General features: G+C 38.2%; 1 protein-coding gene across 1 annotated transcript in view; it reads left to right on the plus strand.

Annotated features, from left to right (window-relative positions):
- Positions 1–16,212, plus strand: part of PTPN11 (protein tyrosine phosphatase non-receptor type 11) — an 84,631-nt gene that overhangs the window by 14,086 nt on the left and 54,333 nt on the right. The window contains exons 2-4 of the mRNA XM_063085332.1: positions 2,444–2,566; positions 11,092–11,286; positions 12,984–13,176. Coding sequence (XP_062941402.1) covers positions 2,444–2,566; positions 11,092–11,286; positions 12,984–13,176 — 511 coding nt within the window. The remainder of the gene's footprint in view (positions 1–2,443; positions 2,567–11,091; positions 11,287–12,983; positions 13,177–16,212) is intronic.

Here is a 16,212-nt window from a genome sequence, read left to right on the forward strand (position 1 = left end):
GTAAGTTGCAGACATGGTATCTCATTGCTCCAAAATACTTCAGTGTGTCTTTCCTAAAAACAAAGATACTTGATAACACATCCACAGTACATCATCAAAATTTACATTATTACTACTCTCAAATTTTTATACCCCTTTAGGATTGTTTCAGTAATGTCCCTCATAGCAAAAGACAAAACAAACAGCAACAAAAACTCTTCTTCCCTTTTGCCCCTTTCCTTCTGCTCCATGATATTGTCCAGGATCATATAATTCTGTCTTGTACTAGCCTTTGATTTGCTCCCTTCCCCAACTTTTAAGGTTATGACATTTTTGAAGAGTACACGATGCCAGTTAGTTTGTAGAGGTCACTTATTTTGGGTTTGTCTGATGTTCTTAATAATTAGATTTAGGTAATGTATTTTCTGCAGGAATATCACAGAAATGACCCCTTGTTCTTCTCAGTGTATCATATCGGGAGGCATGCAATGCCTTTTTAACTCACTACTGGCAATGTTAACTGTGTTTTTTTTTTTTTTTTTTTTTTTTGGTGGCTGGTTGTTACAGGGATCAAACCCTGGACCTTGGTGTTCGCAGCACATCGCTTGAACCAAATGAGCTAACCAGCCAGCCTTGTTAATTTTATAAATTGGTTAGGATAGTATCTGTAAAATTTCTCCTCTGAGAAGTTCATTAGTAAGTATTTTTTTACTTATTAATTAACAACTAATTGAGCATTTGTGGGGAGATACTTTGAATTAATTGCTGTAACTCTCCTGTCCCTCCTGAAATTCCGTCATTCCTTCTACATTTATTATTTGTGATTTTGCGGCAAAGAGCTTTTTCTTGTATTTTTTTAAATTGTAAAATATACATAACATAAAATTGATCATTTTAACCATTTTTAAGTATACAGATCTGTAGCATTAAGTGTGTTGACCCTGCTGTGCAGCCATCACCACCATCTGTCTCTAGACCATTTTCATCTTTCCTAACTGAAGCTCTGTACCCATTAAACACCAACTCCCTATTGTCCCTTTCTCCCAGCCCCTGGCAACCACCATTCTATTTGCTGTTTCTGTGAAAGTGACTCTATGTTCCTCATATAAGTGGAATTATTTGTCCTTTTGTGACTGGCTTATTTCATTTAGCATAATGTCTTCAAGGTTCATCCTTGTTGTTCATCCATTCATCCATCTGTGGATGTTCAGGTTGCTTCCATCTTTGGCTTTTGTGAATAATGCTACTATGAACTTGGGTATACAAATATCTGTTTGAATCCATGCTTTCAGTTATTTTGGATATATTCCTAGAACTGGAATTCCTGGATCATATGGTGATTCCATGTTTTAATTTTTTGAGGAACCTTAATTAGTTTTAATATATCTGCATGAACTCTTGGTTTCTTATTTTAGTCAATGGGTTATAATCTGTTAATATCATTGTTTATTTTGAGCTACAAATTGGCCTCCAGTGGGAGGCCCTTCAGGTTGGCCCCTGTATCCTTTCAGTGTGTTCTCACTGTAGCCTTTTTTTTTTTTTTTTTTTGTGGCTGATAGGTATGGGGATCCAAACCTTTGACCTTGGGTGTTATAACACCATGTTGTAACCAACTGAGCTAACTGGCCAGACCTCTCACTGTAACTCTTAACTGGGGCACAATAAGATATTCCAAACTTATCATCTTACTTTTACTGCTTCAGACCTGAAGTCAGCCATTTCTCTAAGGAGTCCAGTTCCTTTTACTGGAGAATGGTATTTAGAAACTAAGATAAGGGTGTTAGGTGTGCTGATTGCTACTGGGTGTCCATTACTTCCAAACCCTTTCAGAAGAGAGTGCTGGGAAATGTATGTGTGTGTGCATGTGTGTGTGTGTATTCATAAACACGCATACATACACAGAAGCTTTCATTTATGTTTTATATCTGTATAATTATGTCCATATATATATTAAAAATTAGAGTTCGCACTGATACCTCCAATTCCAATCTAACGTCACAGTATTTACTGTGGCTTTCTCCCTTTCCATATTTGAGTCTTCCTCTCCAACAGTGAGAAACCTGCTTATGCTATCCTCAATATGTTTACTTATTTATTAAATAGTTTATTTACTTGATTACTTATTTGCTCAGTCTTATTCCCTGTGCTCAATTTCCTGACCATGTGTACTATCTTTTGTGGCCTGGCCCCACCACTGCACCGTCTTAATGCCCCCAGCCCCAGTCCCACTGACAGTGTTCCCATCCCCACCTACTGTGCTAGCAGGATCACAGGCCCCTACCATGGGAAAGCTGGAGTGGCAGTGACGATCGAGAGGAAGAGGGGGGAAGGGGCAGGGAAGGTCTCGAATTATATTTTTATTTGCTGCTGCACTCATAAGGCATCTTGGCTGTGATGGTGTGGAAAGCAGTGCTGACAGAGTCCTGTGAGTTTCATTGCTCTCTTTCTCTCTTTATTTTTAAAGATGGTTTCATCCAAATATCACTGGCGTGGAGGCAGAAAACCTACTGTTGACAAGAGGCGTTGATGGAAGTTTTTTGGCAAGGCCCAGTAAAAGTAACCCTGGAGACTTCACACTTTCCGTTAGGTAAGTTGGAAGTAAAAGAGAATTCTGAGAGTGTTTTCCAGGTAGGAAATGGTAAAACCACACTTGGACAACTCGCTACCCTCATTTAGAGTTTGAAGGCTTGTCTGTCGCCCTCTTGTGAGGTCTTGCTGGAGCACTGGTCTGCTTACAGGGTTTAGGGAGTAGCCTCCTGGGAGTGAGAGGCCTGGGCATTTGGCAGAAGGGGCTTGATGGTGGGTATTTCTTTTTCCCCATAGAGACCCCCATGAGGGTGAGTTGGAGTGGACCAGAGGAGTTCTTGAGCCTTCCAGTGCTTGATCCTGGTTCCTGTGTTTTTCCTTTCCCTTCTTTTGATTTTTCAATGGGAAAAATGCTTTCTCTTTTAATATTTATTTTTTATTTTTATTTTTTTTCCCAGACATAGACACACCATACTGGAGGAAAAATATTTTTTAAGGGATTCTTCAGATCACTTTTCTTCGTCAAGATATCAAACATTACTGAGGAAGTTGTGGTCCTCTTTGTTCCCCTGCCCAGTCCCATTCCCCCCTCTTTCCCCAGAGGAAACCGCCATCAAGAGGTTGGCATATATCCTTCCTGAACATGTTTTTATACTTGTACTACATTTGTACTGTGTGCGAACAGAATAAAGGTGGTTTGTGTGTTTTTAAAATTCACACAAATGGTTTATAATGTATGTATCATTTTGCAGCTTTTTAAAATGTTTTGAGATCTATGCTGGTATGTATAGATCTAATTATTAATTTTAATGAGTATGTAATAGTCAAGTGGTGTGAATATACCAGTTTATCTCATCTCCTAGTGATGGACATTGGGTCATTTTCACTTTGTTTTAAATTTTTATGAGTAATACGGTGAACATCCTGTAACATGTCTCTGAGCAGGTGTGGGAGAGAAATTGACTTTCTCATATGCGTATACTAGCTCATTCTAGGAGTTACAACTGAACTGCTCTATGAATTTCTCGTATTATTATTATTTTTAAATAAAGGGGTAAGTAAAACGTGTTCTTGAGAATTTATTTAGGTTCTCTTTGAGACTTGGGAAGTCCCTTTTTGGTATAGATTAGTTTCTTGAAGAGTCCCTGTCATTCATTAGCTTTTACTTTTGTTTTACTACAAGGAGTGGGTGGAAGACTTCATAAGTTTTGTGGGTTTGTCTTAGGACAGACTTCTAACCTAACCTTTGACATTTGAGCTGTAAGAGTTTGGATGGAGATTAAATGGTAATAACAATGATGATGATGATGGTGACCACAGCAAACATTACTGAGGAATTGACAAATACTAGGCAATTGTGCTGAGCACTGTACACACATTATTTTATTTTATTTTTACCTGTGAATAAGTACCACTGTTATCTTTATTTTACAGGTGAGGAAGCTGAGGCACAGAGGTTACATTAGTAAGCTAGTCTCATAGCTAGTAAGCTGCATAGCCAGGACTACAGAACTAGTTTTTCTTTTTCTTTTTTCGTTTTCCTCCAACTTTTTATTTTGGGACATTTTAGAGCTATAGAAAAGTTGAAAGCTGAATACAGAAACCCATTATTTCCTTCACCAGTTAACATTTTGCCATATTTGCTCTAAGTGTGTGTTTGCATGTGTGAATACTTTTTTCATGAACCTTTTGAAAATAAGTTGCAGATATGATGACATTTATTTTTACCTCTAATACTTCAGTGTGTATCCCCTACAAGGGCATTCTCCTGTTAAGGATATCGGAATTTGCTGGCCAGTTAGCTCAGTTGGTTAGAGTGCAGTGTTATAACACCAAGGTCAGGGGTTCAGATCCATGTACCAGCTGGTTGCTCCTCCCCACCAAATCAGAATAAACAAATAAGAGTGTTTTTTTCTATAATCTTACTCTGCAACAATCAACACACACTTCTGTGACCAAATATGTGGGGATTTTTCTCCACATACCAAGCAAGCAATTAGTTCTGCAGCAGACCCCAGCTGGGTGAAAGAAAGTGAGCTGAAACGCCAGGTACCGATCAAGCTTTGTTAAAGGAAAAGAATCTGCCGGGCTGCACTCAAAATGGAGGACAGCATCAGGTGTAGGGGTAGGAGAGCTTATATAGGGAACCAAGGGCTGGCTGATACAATCAAGGAGGGGCATTATGCTAATGCGGAAGCCATGCCACCAGGGTGGAGAATTGTGCCCTTGCAGGAAGCAAAAGGGTTTCTGTTTCTCAGAAATCACGAGGTTTCTTACAAAGGGAGGGGCTGGCGACTATTTTGTGCTTATTGTGTGCAAAATGGAGCTGGCACTTTCAAGATCCATCACTGGGGTGCCCTCCAATTCAATTCCAACAGTACCTGGAGATAGTGTCAGATCCCATACATTAAGGGCTCAGTCCCCAAGACTGCTCCCCCACCCAACTTTAGATGCCAGTCGCAAGCCCCAAGTTGTAGAAGCCTGTGCTTCTGGCTGTAAACCTGGGTTCTTAGGATCTCCTCCTTGGGTTTGATTAATATGTTAGAGTGGCTCACAGAACTCAGGAAAACTTATTTAACATTTACCAGTTTATTACAAAGGATGTTTTTAAGGATGCAGATAAACGTGCCAGATGAAGAGATACACAGGGTGAGGTTTGGAAGGGTCCCAAGTGCAAGAGCCTTTGTCTTGTTGGAGCTGTCATGTGCAAGTGGATGTGTAAACCCCCATGTGTTGGCCATCCGGAAGCTCCCTGAACCCAGTCCTTTTTTTTTTTTTTTGGTGGATTGCCAGTAGAGGGATCTGAACCCTTGAACTTGGTGTAATAACACCAACTGAGGAAACTGGCCAGCCCCCTTTTGGGTTTTTATGGAGGTTTCATTACACAGACATGATTGACAATCATTGGCCATTAGTGATCAATTTAGCCTTCAGCCCCCTCCCTTCCCTGAGATTGGGGGGTGGGGCTGAAAGTCCCAATTCTCTAAGCCTGCCTTGGTCTTTCTGGTGACCAGCCCCCATCCTGAAATTACCCAGGGCTGCCAGCCATCAGTTAACTCATTAGCATACAAAAAGACTTCACTTTGGAGATTCCAAGGTTTTTAGGGGTTGTATGCCAGGAAATGGGGATGAAGACCAAATGTATATTTCATAATATCACACCCACATGATTATTACATATAAGAAATTTTGATATTAATTTGGTAATATTATCATATAGTCCATATTCAAGTTTCTGTCATTATTTTAATAATGGGTTTTGAGGTAATTCAAAACCCCAGATCCCTCAGACTGGATTCGGGAGCCCATTGAAGGTCATTCATTGCATTTAATTTTTTCTACTTTCCTTTAATCTAGAACAGCACCCTCTCCTGGCCCTTTTTTTCCTTTTTTGGTTTTTTGGCATTGATATTTATGCCAAATATTTCATAGGTTGTTCCCCAGTTTGGATTTGCTGATCCTGATTTTTAGGTTTAGATTAAACATTTTTGGCAAGCATACTACATAGATGGTGTTGGATCCATCCCATTATTTCACATCAGAAGGCACATAATATCTTTTTGCCTCATCTTTTCATATACAGTTTAATCACTTGATTTAAGTGTTGCCAGATTTTCCATTATAAAGGTGACTTTTTCCTTTTGAAATCACTTTTAATAAATGATTTGTGAGATGATAGTTTGTGATTTGTGAATATCTTCTTCCCCAACACATTTTTATGCAATATTTTTAGCATTTGTTGCTGAATTTTATCTGAATAAATTATTATGTTGGCAATTGAAAAGTTACCATTTTTCTAATTGTTATTTCTTCCACATTTATTAGTTGACATTCTTCTATGAAGAGGTGCTCCAGCCCCCTTTTTAGTTTTGAGTATCACTTATGGACTTAAGGATGCTTTTTATCCAGTGCATTTTAATTCACTGTCATCATTCATTCTTTGTGATGTTCAAATTACCCCACATTTGGCCAGTGTGTCTTCTATACCTTTTTGACATTTGTCCAGTAGTCTTTGTTTTTTTGGTTTTTTTAGATGGACTTGTGAGTGCCTGTGGGTCTTGAACCACCTGCTTAGGGGAAATTGCCAGTTGATTCTCCCTTGGAGGAACCGCTGAGCTAGAGCCAGCCCATCACCAGCAGTCTTTGAATACTTCCTTGCTTTCTAGCTCTGTAAGATATTTCAGGCTACTCTTACAGTTTTCCTTTTTCAGGCCTCTGATCACCCATTTCTTTCAGGAACATTGATTCTTTTAGTCGGGATGGTATTTAGAAATCAAAATCTAGGTGTTAGGTATGTTTATGTTCCTGGTCCCTTACAGTGGACAGAGCTGGGAAATAAATATTTGTATATTTAAAACCAAGTATTCTTACTAATAGTTCCAGTTCAACCCAACTTCCTCATCTTTTCCCATTCCACATTTGTACAGTCATGCATCGCTTGACGATGGGGATACATCCTGAGAAGTGCATCATTAGGTGATTTAGTCATTGTAAAAGCACTGTAGAGTGTTCTTAACACAAACCTAGATTGTATAGCCCCCTGCACACATAGGCTTTATTGTATAGCCACTGTCGTATATGTGGTCTTTCACTGACTGATATTTTATGTGGCTCATGACTGTATTTAGCTTTTCCTGTAGGGAGAACCCTGGTTGCCAACAACATCAATGTGTGACCTCATTCGCCCAATCTTACAATGTAAAAATAGTTTCAGAATTAGTATACCATTATCATTTCTAATTACAAACCTATTAAGTAAATTTCAAGATTTCTTCGGAGTCTTTTTGTTTTTACACTCTATCCTACTAAGGGTGTATAGTCAGTACTATGTTCAAAAGTTACAGAAATAAATGTTTTGTGTAGTTATATATTTACTACACAGATTTCTTTCTTTCTGTTTTTATTCAGTTGTTTTGGTCCCTATTTATTTATTTATTTATTTATTTTTTGTTTTTGTTTTTTTTCTGGTGGCTGACCTGTAGAGGCATCTGAACCCTTGACCTCAGTGTTACAACACCGTGCTGTAACCAACTGAGCTAACTGGCTAGCCCCTCCTATTGATTTAATTTTATATTTTGAGTTGTTGAAACATTAACAAGATTCAGAAGTTAATGCTGACTCTGTCCATCCCTGTAGGTAGCCATTTTCATTAATTTCTGGTTTATCCTTCTGTGTTTCTTTTTGCAAAAACAAGCAAATATATTTATTCTTACTATTTTCCTATTATTTTTACCCATGAAGTGAACACTAAATATATTTCTTTGTAGTTTGTTTTTTTTTACTTACATAAATCTTTTAGTGATCTTTCTCGTCTTTTTGAATCAGCTGCATAGCACTCTATTGTGTGGATATTCCATAACTTCTTTATATAATCTCCAACAGATGGGAATTTAGTTGTATCTAATATTTTAAAATGATATATAATGCCTCAGTGAATGTAATAACCTTTTGCATATGTTGTTTTATGTTTTTGGAAATATATTTCCAGGGTAAATTCCTGGGAGTGAGATGACAGGGGCAAAGAGTAAGTGTATATATAGTATGGTTTTTCCAAATTTCTCTCCATAATGGTTGGACCATTGTGCACTCCTACCGGCAATGTATGAGGGTGACTGTTTTTTCACAGCATTACCAATAGAGTGTTGTCAAGCTTTTCATTTTCGCCAGTCTGATAGTGAGAAATGGTATCTCAGTGAATTTTAATTTTTAGTTATCTTATGATTGAAGCTGAATATCTTTCGAGAAATTTAAAGGCCATTTATATATCTTTGTTGTGAAATGTCTTAGAACTAGTGCTTTTGTTGAAATTTATTTCTTTATTGGCAGCTGGACAGTACGGGGATCCAAACCCGTAACCTTGGTGTTATCAGCACTAAGCTCTACTGAGTGAGCTAACTGGTGGCCAGCCCTGAAATTTGTTATTTATTTATTTATTTGTTTAATTTTTTGGCAGCTGGCCAGTATGGGGATCGGAACCCTTGACCTTGGTTTTACAAGGCTGTGCTCTAACCAGCTGAGCTAACTGGCCAGCCTGAAGGTTATTTTTTAATTGTTCTTGTTTATGGGGTACTGTGTGTTGTTACGATACATGCATATGTTATAGAACGAGTGCTTTTAAGAGCTCTGCAAGACTGCCTCTAAGTTTCACTTTTATGCTTCTTTATATATGATATACGTTATAGAAAGTTGTATGTGCTGTGTGCCTGTGTGTGTGTGTATGTGCATATATGGTTTGTTTATTGTTCTGCTTCTCTGTAGGTAACCTAACTTTTTTTGTTGTATGTTCATGCTGAGAAATTGGTGATCAGTCAAGGAAGATCCTGTTTTTAAATTTGAGAAAAAATACAGAAAAATGCAGAAAATTATGTAACAATCACCCATGTTATGTTCATTGCCAGTCATTTTTTTTCCTTCAAAATAAAATATAAAATAAAGTAAAATTTTCTTTTAATCACCACCCTTGGTCCTATTTTCCTATTTGCCCCAGGGAGACAGTTACCATCATGATTATGATGTCTGTTTTCTGAGTTAATTTTTTTTTTTTTCCTTCTGACTGGTAAGGGGATTGCAACCCTCAGCATGGTGTGGTGTGCACCACGCTCAGCCATTGAGTGCACCGGCCATTCCTATGTAGGATCTGAACCCGCGGCATCGGCACTACCAGCGCAGCACTCTCCTGAGTGAGCCACGGGGACGGCCCTGAATTAATTTTTTTGTTGTTGTTTTGTTTTGGCAGCTGGCTGGTATGGGGATCTGAACCCTTGACCTTGCTGTTACAAGGTGGTGCTCTAACCAACTGAACTAACCAGCCAGCCTCCGAGTTCATTTTTTAAAAAATTATATGTATATGTGTATATGGGGACATTTAAAAAACTTGTAGAAAAATAGAATTAAAAGATAATACAAATCTTTCTATGAACTTTGTTTTGGCGGCTGGCTGGTATGAGAATCTGAACCCTTGACCTTGCTGTTACACTCTAACCAAGTCAGCTAATCAGAGAGCCCCCATCCATGAACTTTTTGAAGTACGCTTTGTGTATATATATATGTGTGTGTGTGTGTGTGTACCATGTATGTATGTATCGTGAATAATATGTTGCATTACTTTTGTGTTTTCTTAGATTTTCATAAATGTTACATAATAAGCATATTCTGCTTTGTGCTTCTTTTATGTGGTATTATGTTTTTGATATCCACCTGTGTTGCTATATATTGATTAGTCCGTACCTGAAATATCTGATTTTGTGTTATCTCATTAAGTAAAGGCTAAAAATAGGAGGTGCAGGAGATGAAACAGAGTCAGGTGTAGCTGGAGGAGAGTGTGACCTGAAGTGCTTTTTTTACCCAATGGAAGAGGTCATCACCAAAAATTAGAAGTAGATATTGTCAGTAACATTATGGGACAAGTCTTCTTTTTGTCCTTAGTTCCTATTTTCCTTTTTCTTTCATAGAAATGTGTTTATATTTTCCAGAGCCTTCATTAATGGTGCTAAAAGGTCAGACTAAAAATAAATATAGGTCAATGGTTACCATTTTAGGGCTGCCAGACCTCTTGGGCCCAGACCCTTGGGTAAAAGATGTCCTTGAGATGTATTTAGTAGTTCAGAAAACCAAATGGAAATCGTAGTCAGACTGCCCAGGCTAACTAAAATAGCAGTTTGGCCAGTGTTGTATCAAGTCAGTGGGATAACACATTAGCCATCTCTTGCTGGAAACTCTGTCAATTATATGTGTCTTTAAAATGATTTTTTAAGATAGAATTATATATAGTATCTTAATCATACAATGAGATGAGTTTTGACAGATTTATTTATTCATGTAACCAATACCCCAATCAAAATACAGAATATTTCTGTCAGCCTAGAAATTTTCTTTGTGCCGCTTCCAGTCTCGCTCACTCTAGGAGGCAACTACTATTCTCATTTCTGTCCTGATAGACTAGTTTTACTTATACAATTTTATATAAATGAAGACATACAGTATATATTTTTTTGTGTCTGGCTTCTTTCTCTTAACACGATGTTTTTGAGATTCATCCATGTTGTTGTACGTATCAGTGGTTTTTTTTTTTTTTAATTGCTGTGTGGTATTCCATTGTATGAGTATGCCCCTCTGTGTATGCATTTTTGTGATTAAAAAATAGAAAAAAATTTTCTACTATGAATAAGGCTGCAATGGATATTCTTGTTTAAGTGTTTTGGTGGCTATACAATTTGATTTCTTTTGGGTAAAATACTTAGGGGTGGATTTGCTGGATTACAGGGTAAATGTATGTTTAATTTTAACTTTGTATATTTGTCCTTGATTAATTAATGATGAGAATAGTTATTGTCACTTAATATATGCAATTTGATAGGTCATTCAAAGTAGAAGGTATACAAGGTAAAGAAACTAATAAACAAAGCCCTTTGTGTTGGATTGGTTGACTGTATGGTTATTTCACCTGTTGTATTACATGCTACAGGGAAGGAGTATATTCCTTGGGTTTGTTTCAAAGTTAGGTGAAATCTGATATTGAACACGAGATCTGTTTTTACTACTATGGGTCTTTGTTTTTTTCACCTCTTTTTCAATGGACTATTTTAGGAGAAATGGAGCTGTCACCCACATCAAGATTCAGAACACTGGTGATTACTATGACCTGTATGGAGGGGAGAAGTTTGCCACTTTGGCTGAGTTGGTCCAGTATTACATGGAACATCATGGGCAATTAAAAGAGAAGAATGGAGATGTTATTGAACTCAAATATCCTCTGAATTGTGCAGATCCTACCTCTGAAAGGTCAGTGACATTTTAGTGACCACAAAGTCTGCATCTCTTCTGTGCCCTAGTTGTTATATGAATGCACTGTGGGGGTCTGTGTATGACTGTATGGCTCCAAAGGCTTGTATCTGTTTCTCAAGCTGTAATCTTTAAAGTATTATTTAAGTAAAAATAACAAGATCAAATCATTCTGAGTGCCGTTTTCTTGCAAAAGCTTCGATTAGTATTATTTACACTCATTCTACAGGGGTTTCATTCTATTCCTGTATATACGTGCAGTAATTTTAAGATTTATTGAACTTAAGTTGATAATCTTTGAGAGTTATTAGAGGAAAACAAATGATAATGGAAACACCAAAATAGTAGCAGTTCTCTATAGTGGTTCCTGACCAGTTATTCAGCAGTTCTACCAACAGATGTCAGTTTAAGCTCAAGAGAGGAAAAGCAAAGACCTCAGAGGGTCAGCTTTTTCATCAGTTCTTTTAATGTTATATCCGCAGATGTGTGAGAATGACTTTGCTTAGAGGGAATTGTATTCTTTCCATTCCCACCCCTCTGAGTTGATATAAGCTGATGAAAGCTTGGACTTGATTTATTTGTATTGGTTTTCTACATTCCCAGTCTCCTCTCTCAGTACAAATTCAGGGTCTCTTAATTAGGTTTGTATATTTTGTACCTTCAGGTATGTTTTTTCAGCTCACATCTTTATGTCAATGCTATTAGTACTGATAACTTGTTTCTCCAGCTACAACTGTAGCTTCAAGCAAAAGGCTGCTGTGCAGTTTATTTCTAAATTTTACTCTTTTCAGTTGAACGTGGGTGAAATATAACTCAGAGTATATTCCTTTAGTGATCAACCATTAGCATTACCTGCCATGGTAGTGGTTGTTGTCTTACCAAGATCCTGAGGGAAAAGCCATGTTATTAATATGACTATGTTAAGGTGTTTTCCATAGTAACTTAGAATGGTGTGGTCTCAAAGTCTGTCCTCAGACAGCCGTGGACAGCCTACATCAGGACTCTCTGGTGTGCTGGTAAAAATGCAGATCCCTGGGTCCCATTTAGACTTAAGTGTATTGATATCTCTGGTTGTGGGGCACAGGAATTAACATTTTTAGCAAATCCTTTACCTGTACTCCAAGTCTTAGGTGCATTAAAGTTTGAGATGATAACACCATATATAGTCCAAAGACATTGACATCAAATTTGGAGGCTATTGAAATATAGGTTGTAAATATGGAAAGATTTAGAATGCTTGAATTAATTTATAGTGGAGATCCTTTTTAATTTAATGTTCACATGCCAAGGCAAGGGCAAACATTCCAAATGATTTTCTGTCTCTATTGTAACTTTTTATATAACTTTTAAAAATGGCTATGATTAACTAATTGTTCCTTTTAGGCTTGGGCAATGGAAAAACCGCAAATTGCATTTTTAAAAGATGGGAGATTTAAAAGGAAATATGAAAGTTTGAGGACATTTGTCTCAAAATGACTGTGGGCTCATTTATGAAGTTTGGTGGTCATTCTTAACGTCTTTGTCATTTTTCTGGCCTGTTTGGGATGCAAATTCTGTCTTACGCAGGATCGATCAATCCCTTGGAAGAATGTGTCTGTTTTTTGTGTTTGGGAGAGTGGACTATATATGGTGGTTTTGTGAAAGAATGTTGTGAACCTATGGCAGAATTCAATTCATTTTCATTTTTAAAAATTTAGGTGGTTTCATGGACACCTCTCTGGGAAAGAAGCAGAGAAATTACTAACTGAGAAAGGAAAACATGGTAGCTTTCTTGTACGAGAGAGCCAGAGCCATCCTGGAGATTTTGTTCTCTCTGTGCGCACCGGTGATGACAAAGGGGAGAGCAATGATGGCAAGTCTAAAGTGACCCATGTCATGATTCGCTGTCAGGTAAAGCTCCAATCAAAAATGTCACCTTTGAGTGATTTTTCTGCTGGGAGAAGGCAGACACCATTACATCCAGTCAGATTTTCTTTGCTCATTTAGTCAAGGACTTAAACACTTTCAGTATATTATTTATTATAATTGTTTCATCATTTCAGAACTCTATTACATTATTTCCAGTCTCTCTCTGGAATATTAAATCATGCCTCGGTCCTGCAGAAACTGCTCTGCTTATGTCTGATGGCAGCTGGACTCTGCCTTAAAGTCTCAGTTTTTAAAGTGATGGCCTCAGCCCTTCTTTGGGATTGTTACCATGTAGCCTATCACTGTATTTTCCTTCATATTACAAAACCCCTGCATTAAGGTTGAGAGGATTGGGCTGGCCCGTGGCTCACTTGGGAGAGAGTGGTGCTGATAACACCAAGGCCCCGGATTTGGATCCCATATAGGGCTGGCCAGTTAGCTCACTGGGTACTGACAACACCAAGTCAAGGGTTAAGATCCACTTACTGGTCATCTTTAAAAAAAAGGTTGAGAGGATTGAACTATTTCTTGTTTTTAAAGTAACTGGACAAGGAGGTTGAGCTTTTGTTTTGACATAGTTTCCTAAATAGAAACTGTTTATTCACTTATTCACTTCAGTTTTTTAATTAAAATAAAAAATAAATTTCGCCTATATTGAAATATAATTCACACACCATACAATTCACCTTTTTAAAGTGGACAATTTAGTGGTTTTTACTATATTCACAAGGTTGTGCAACCACCAACATTATCTAATTCCAGGACATTTTCATCATTCCAGAAAGAAACCCTGTGCCCATTAGCAGCCATTCTCCATTTTCCCCCCTCCCCTGGCAACCACTAATCTTCTTTCTGTCTCTATGGATTTTCCGGTTTTGGACATTTCATTATAGATGGAATTAGACAATGTGTGCCCTTTTGGGTCTGGTTTCTTTGACTTAGCAAAATGTTCTCAAGGTTCATCCACATTGTAGCATGTATCATACTTCTTTATTTTTATTGTTGAATAATATTCCATTGTATGGATATATCACATTTTATTTGCCCATTCATTAGTTGGTGGGCATTTGGGTTTGTACTTTTTGGCTATTAGGAATACTGCTGCTATGAACATATGTATACAGGTTTTTGTGATATTCTCTATTTGGTGATATGTTATGCTCATACTTTCCTTTAATTTTTTAGGTATGGTTTGCTTTAATTCTTTAAACATATTTGTACTAGCAGATTTAAAGTCCTTGTATATGCTTCCTCAAGGACAGTTTCTATTGAATACCTTTTTCCCCCTGTATTGGGCCATGCTTTTCTGTTTCTTTGTGTCATACCATTTAAAATGATACAATGTGGTTGGTAACTCTGGAAATCAGATGCCTACCCTACCCAGGGCTTGTTGCTGCTGCTGCTTATTATTGCAGTAGTTGTTGTTGTTTGTGTGTTTGGTGACTGACCTGGACTAATTCTGTAAAATCTGTATTCTTTGTCATGTGTGGCCGCTGAAGTCTCTGCTTAGGTAGCTTAATGGTCAGCTAATGACTGGACAGAGATTACCTTAAATGCATTGACTCATTAAGTCTCCTAGCCTTTGTAAAGGGGCTGTGTGTGTGTGTTGGGGCTCTCCTGTAATGCCCAGCAGTTTACTGTTCTCCCTTAGCCTTCACTTCCTGCTTGTGCAGAGCCTCAAGGTCAGCCGGAGTTGAGCGATCGGAGACTTCTCGGGTCTGGACTTCACACATCCCTGCACATGGCCTTCTAGATTTCCAAGAATATGTTGGAGGTTTTAAAGCCCCTTATGGACATTGCCTAGGGTTTACTATTAAGTTTTGGTCCAACTGGTATTGCCACTTCAGGCAGCTGCAATATTAAACAGTTGCTGTTAATTGTTTCTGCCAGATTCCTTGAAGACAGGGCTGAATGAGGTCTGAGTGTCAAAGCTCTAGGTCAGGTCAAATAAAGACAAACTCCGAACTGGCTAGCAGCCAAAAAAAAAAAAAAAAGTCAAGCTCTGAAAACTGAGCTTTTCCAGAGAACTACCAAAAAGGCCCGATAGTGACAATTATCTGGGAATAGGTCTCTTTAGAAGCTCTAAATCCATTCTTTCCTCTCTAGTTGTGCTAGGTTATTTGCTTTCACAGCTACTGTGGTTGAGGCTGTTGGTTTTCAAGGCTGCTGTGGAGCTGAGGAGAAGTGTATGGGAATAGGGTAGGTTAAACAGCACAGCTTGCTCTTCTTACCAAGATTCAGCCCTGTTTCTTAAGTGTTCCTCAGATTGTTGCAAATTCTTGGTTAATTTTCAAAGTTCTGGAAAAGTTGGTGTGGGGAAAATAGAATAATTTTGTCAGGCTCCCTAGGCTCAGGTCTGGCTGGGGGGTTGAGCAGCACATTTCTTGTAAACAAGTTGTGTGTGGGTGGAGTTGGTGTGCATATGCACCCATGTATCTTTCTAGTTAATAGCTATTGTGTGTTCTTCAGTTTGTGAAGCAGAGCTGGCTGGCAGAGCTCTCATCTAAAAATAGAGCATGTTTACTCTACTGGCAGCTTTTCAGTTTCTCTTTGGACTTCGCCTTAGCAGTTGAGTTTCTGAGTTTCTCCTTTGGACTGTTTAGCTCCTAGTGTTGTGTGTGCTGAATAAAGACTATTCCTACTTCAGCCAAGGCTCCAAGGACCTTTTTGCTGGATACCTAGCTCATAATCTGTCTGTGAAGGGTTTGTGAATGGGCTCGATGGGTCTGTGAGCTCCAGACCCTAGTGCTAGCTCTACATTTGGCGTCATCGGTAGGATTAGGCTACAGTTGGTGACAGTTTTTGCCAGTGTTCTTGTTGCTTTTATGGAGGAGTGGATTTTCAGAGATCCTTACTTTATTATTCTGAAAGCACTTCCTCCCTCCCTCTAGTTTTGTTTGTTTGTTTGCTTGCTTTGTTTGGCGGCTGGCTAGTATCGGGAACCAAACCCTTGACCTTGGTGTTATAACAACACGCTCTAACACCTGAGTTAACCAGCTAGCCCTAGTTTTATTTTTA

The sequence above is a fragment of the Cynocephalus volans genome, chromosome 2 (assembly GCF_027409185.1).
Source record: "Cynocephalus volans isolate mCynVol1 chromosome 2, mCynVol1.pri, whole genome shotgun sequence".
Taxonomy (NCBI): domain Eukaryota; kingdom Metazoa; phylum Chordata; class Mammalia; order Dermoptera; family Cynocephalidae; genus Cynocephalus; species Cynocephalus volans.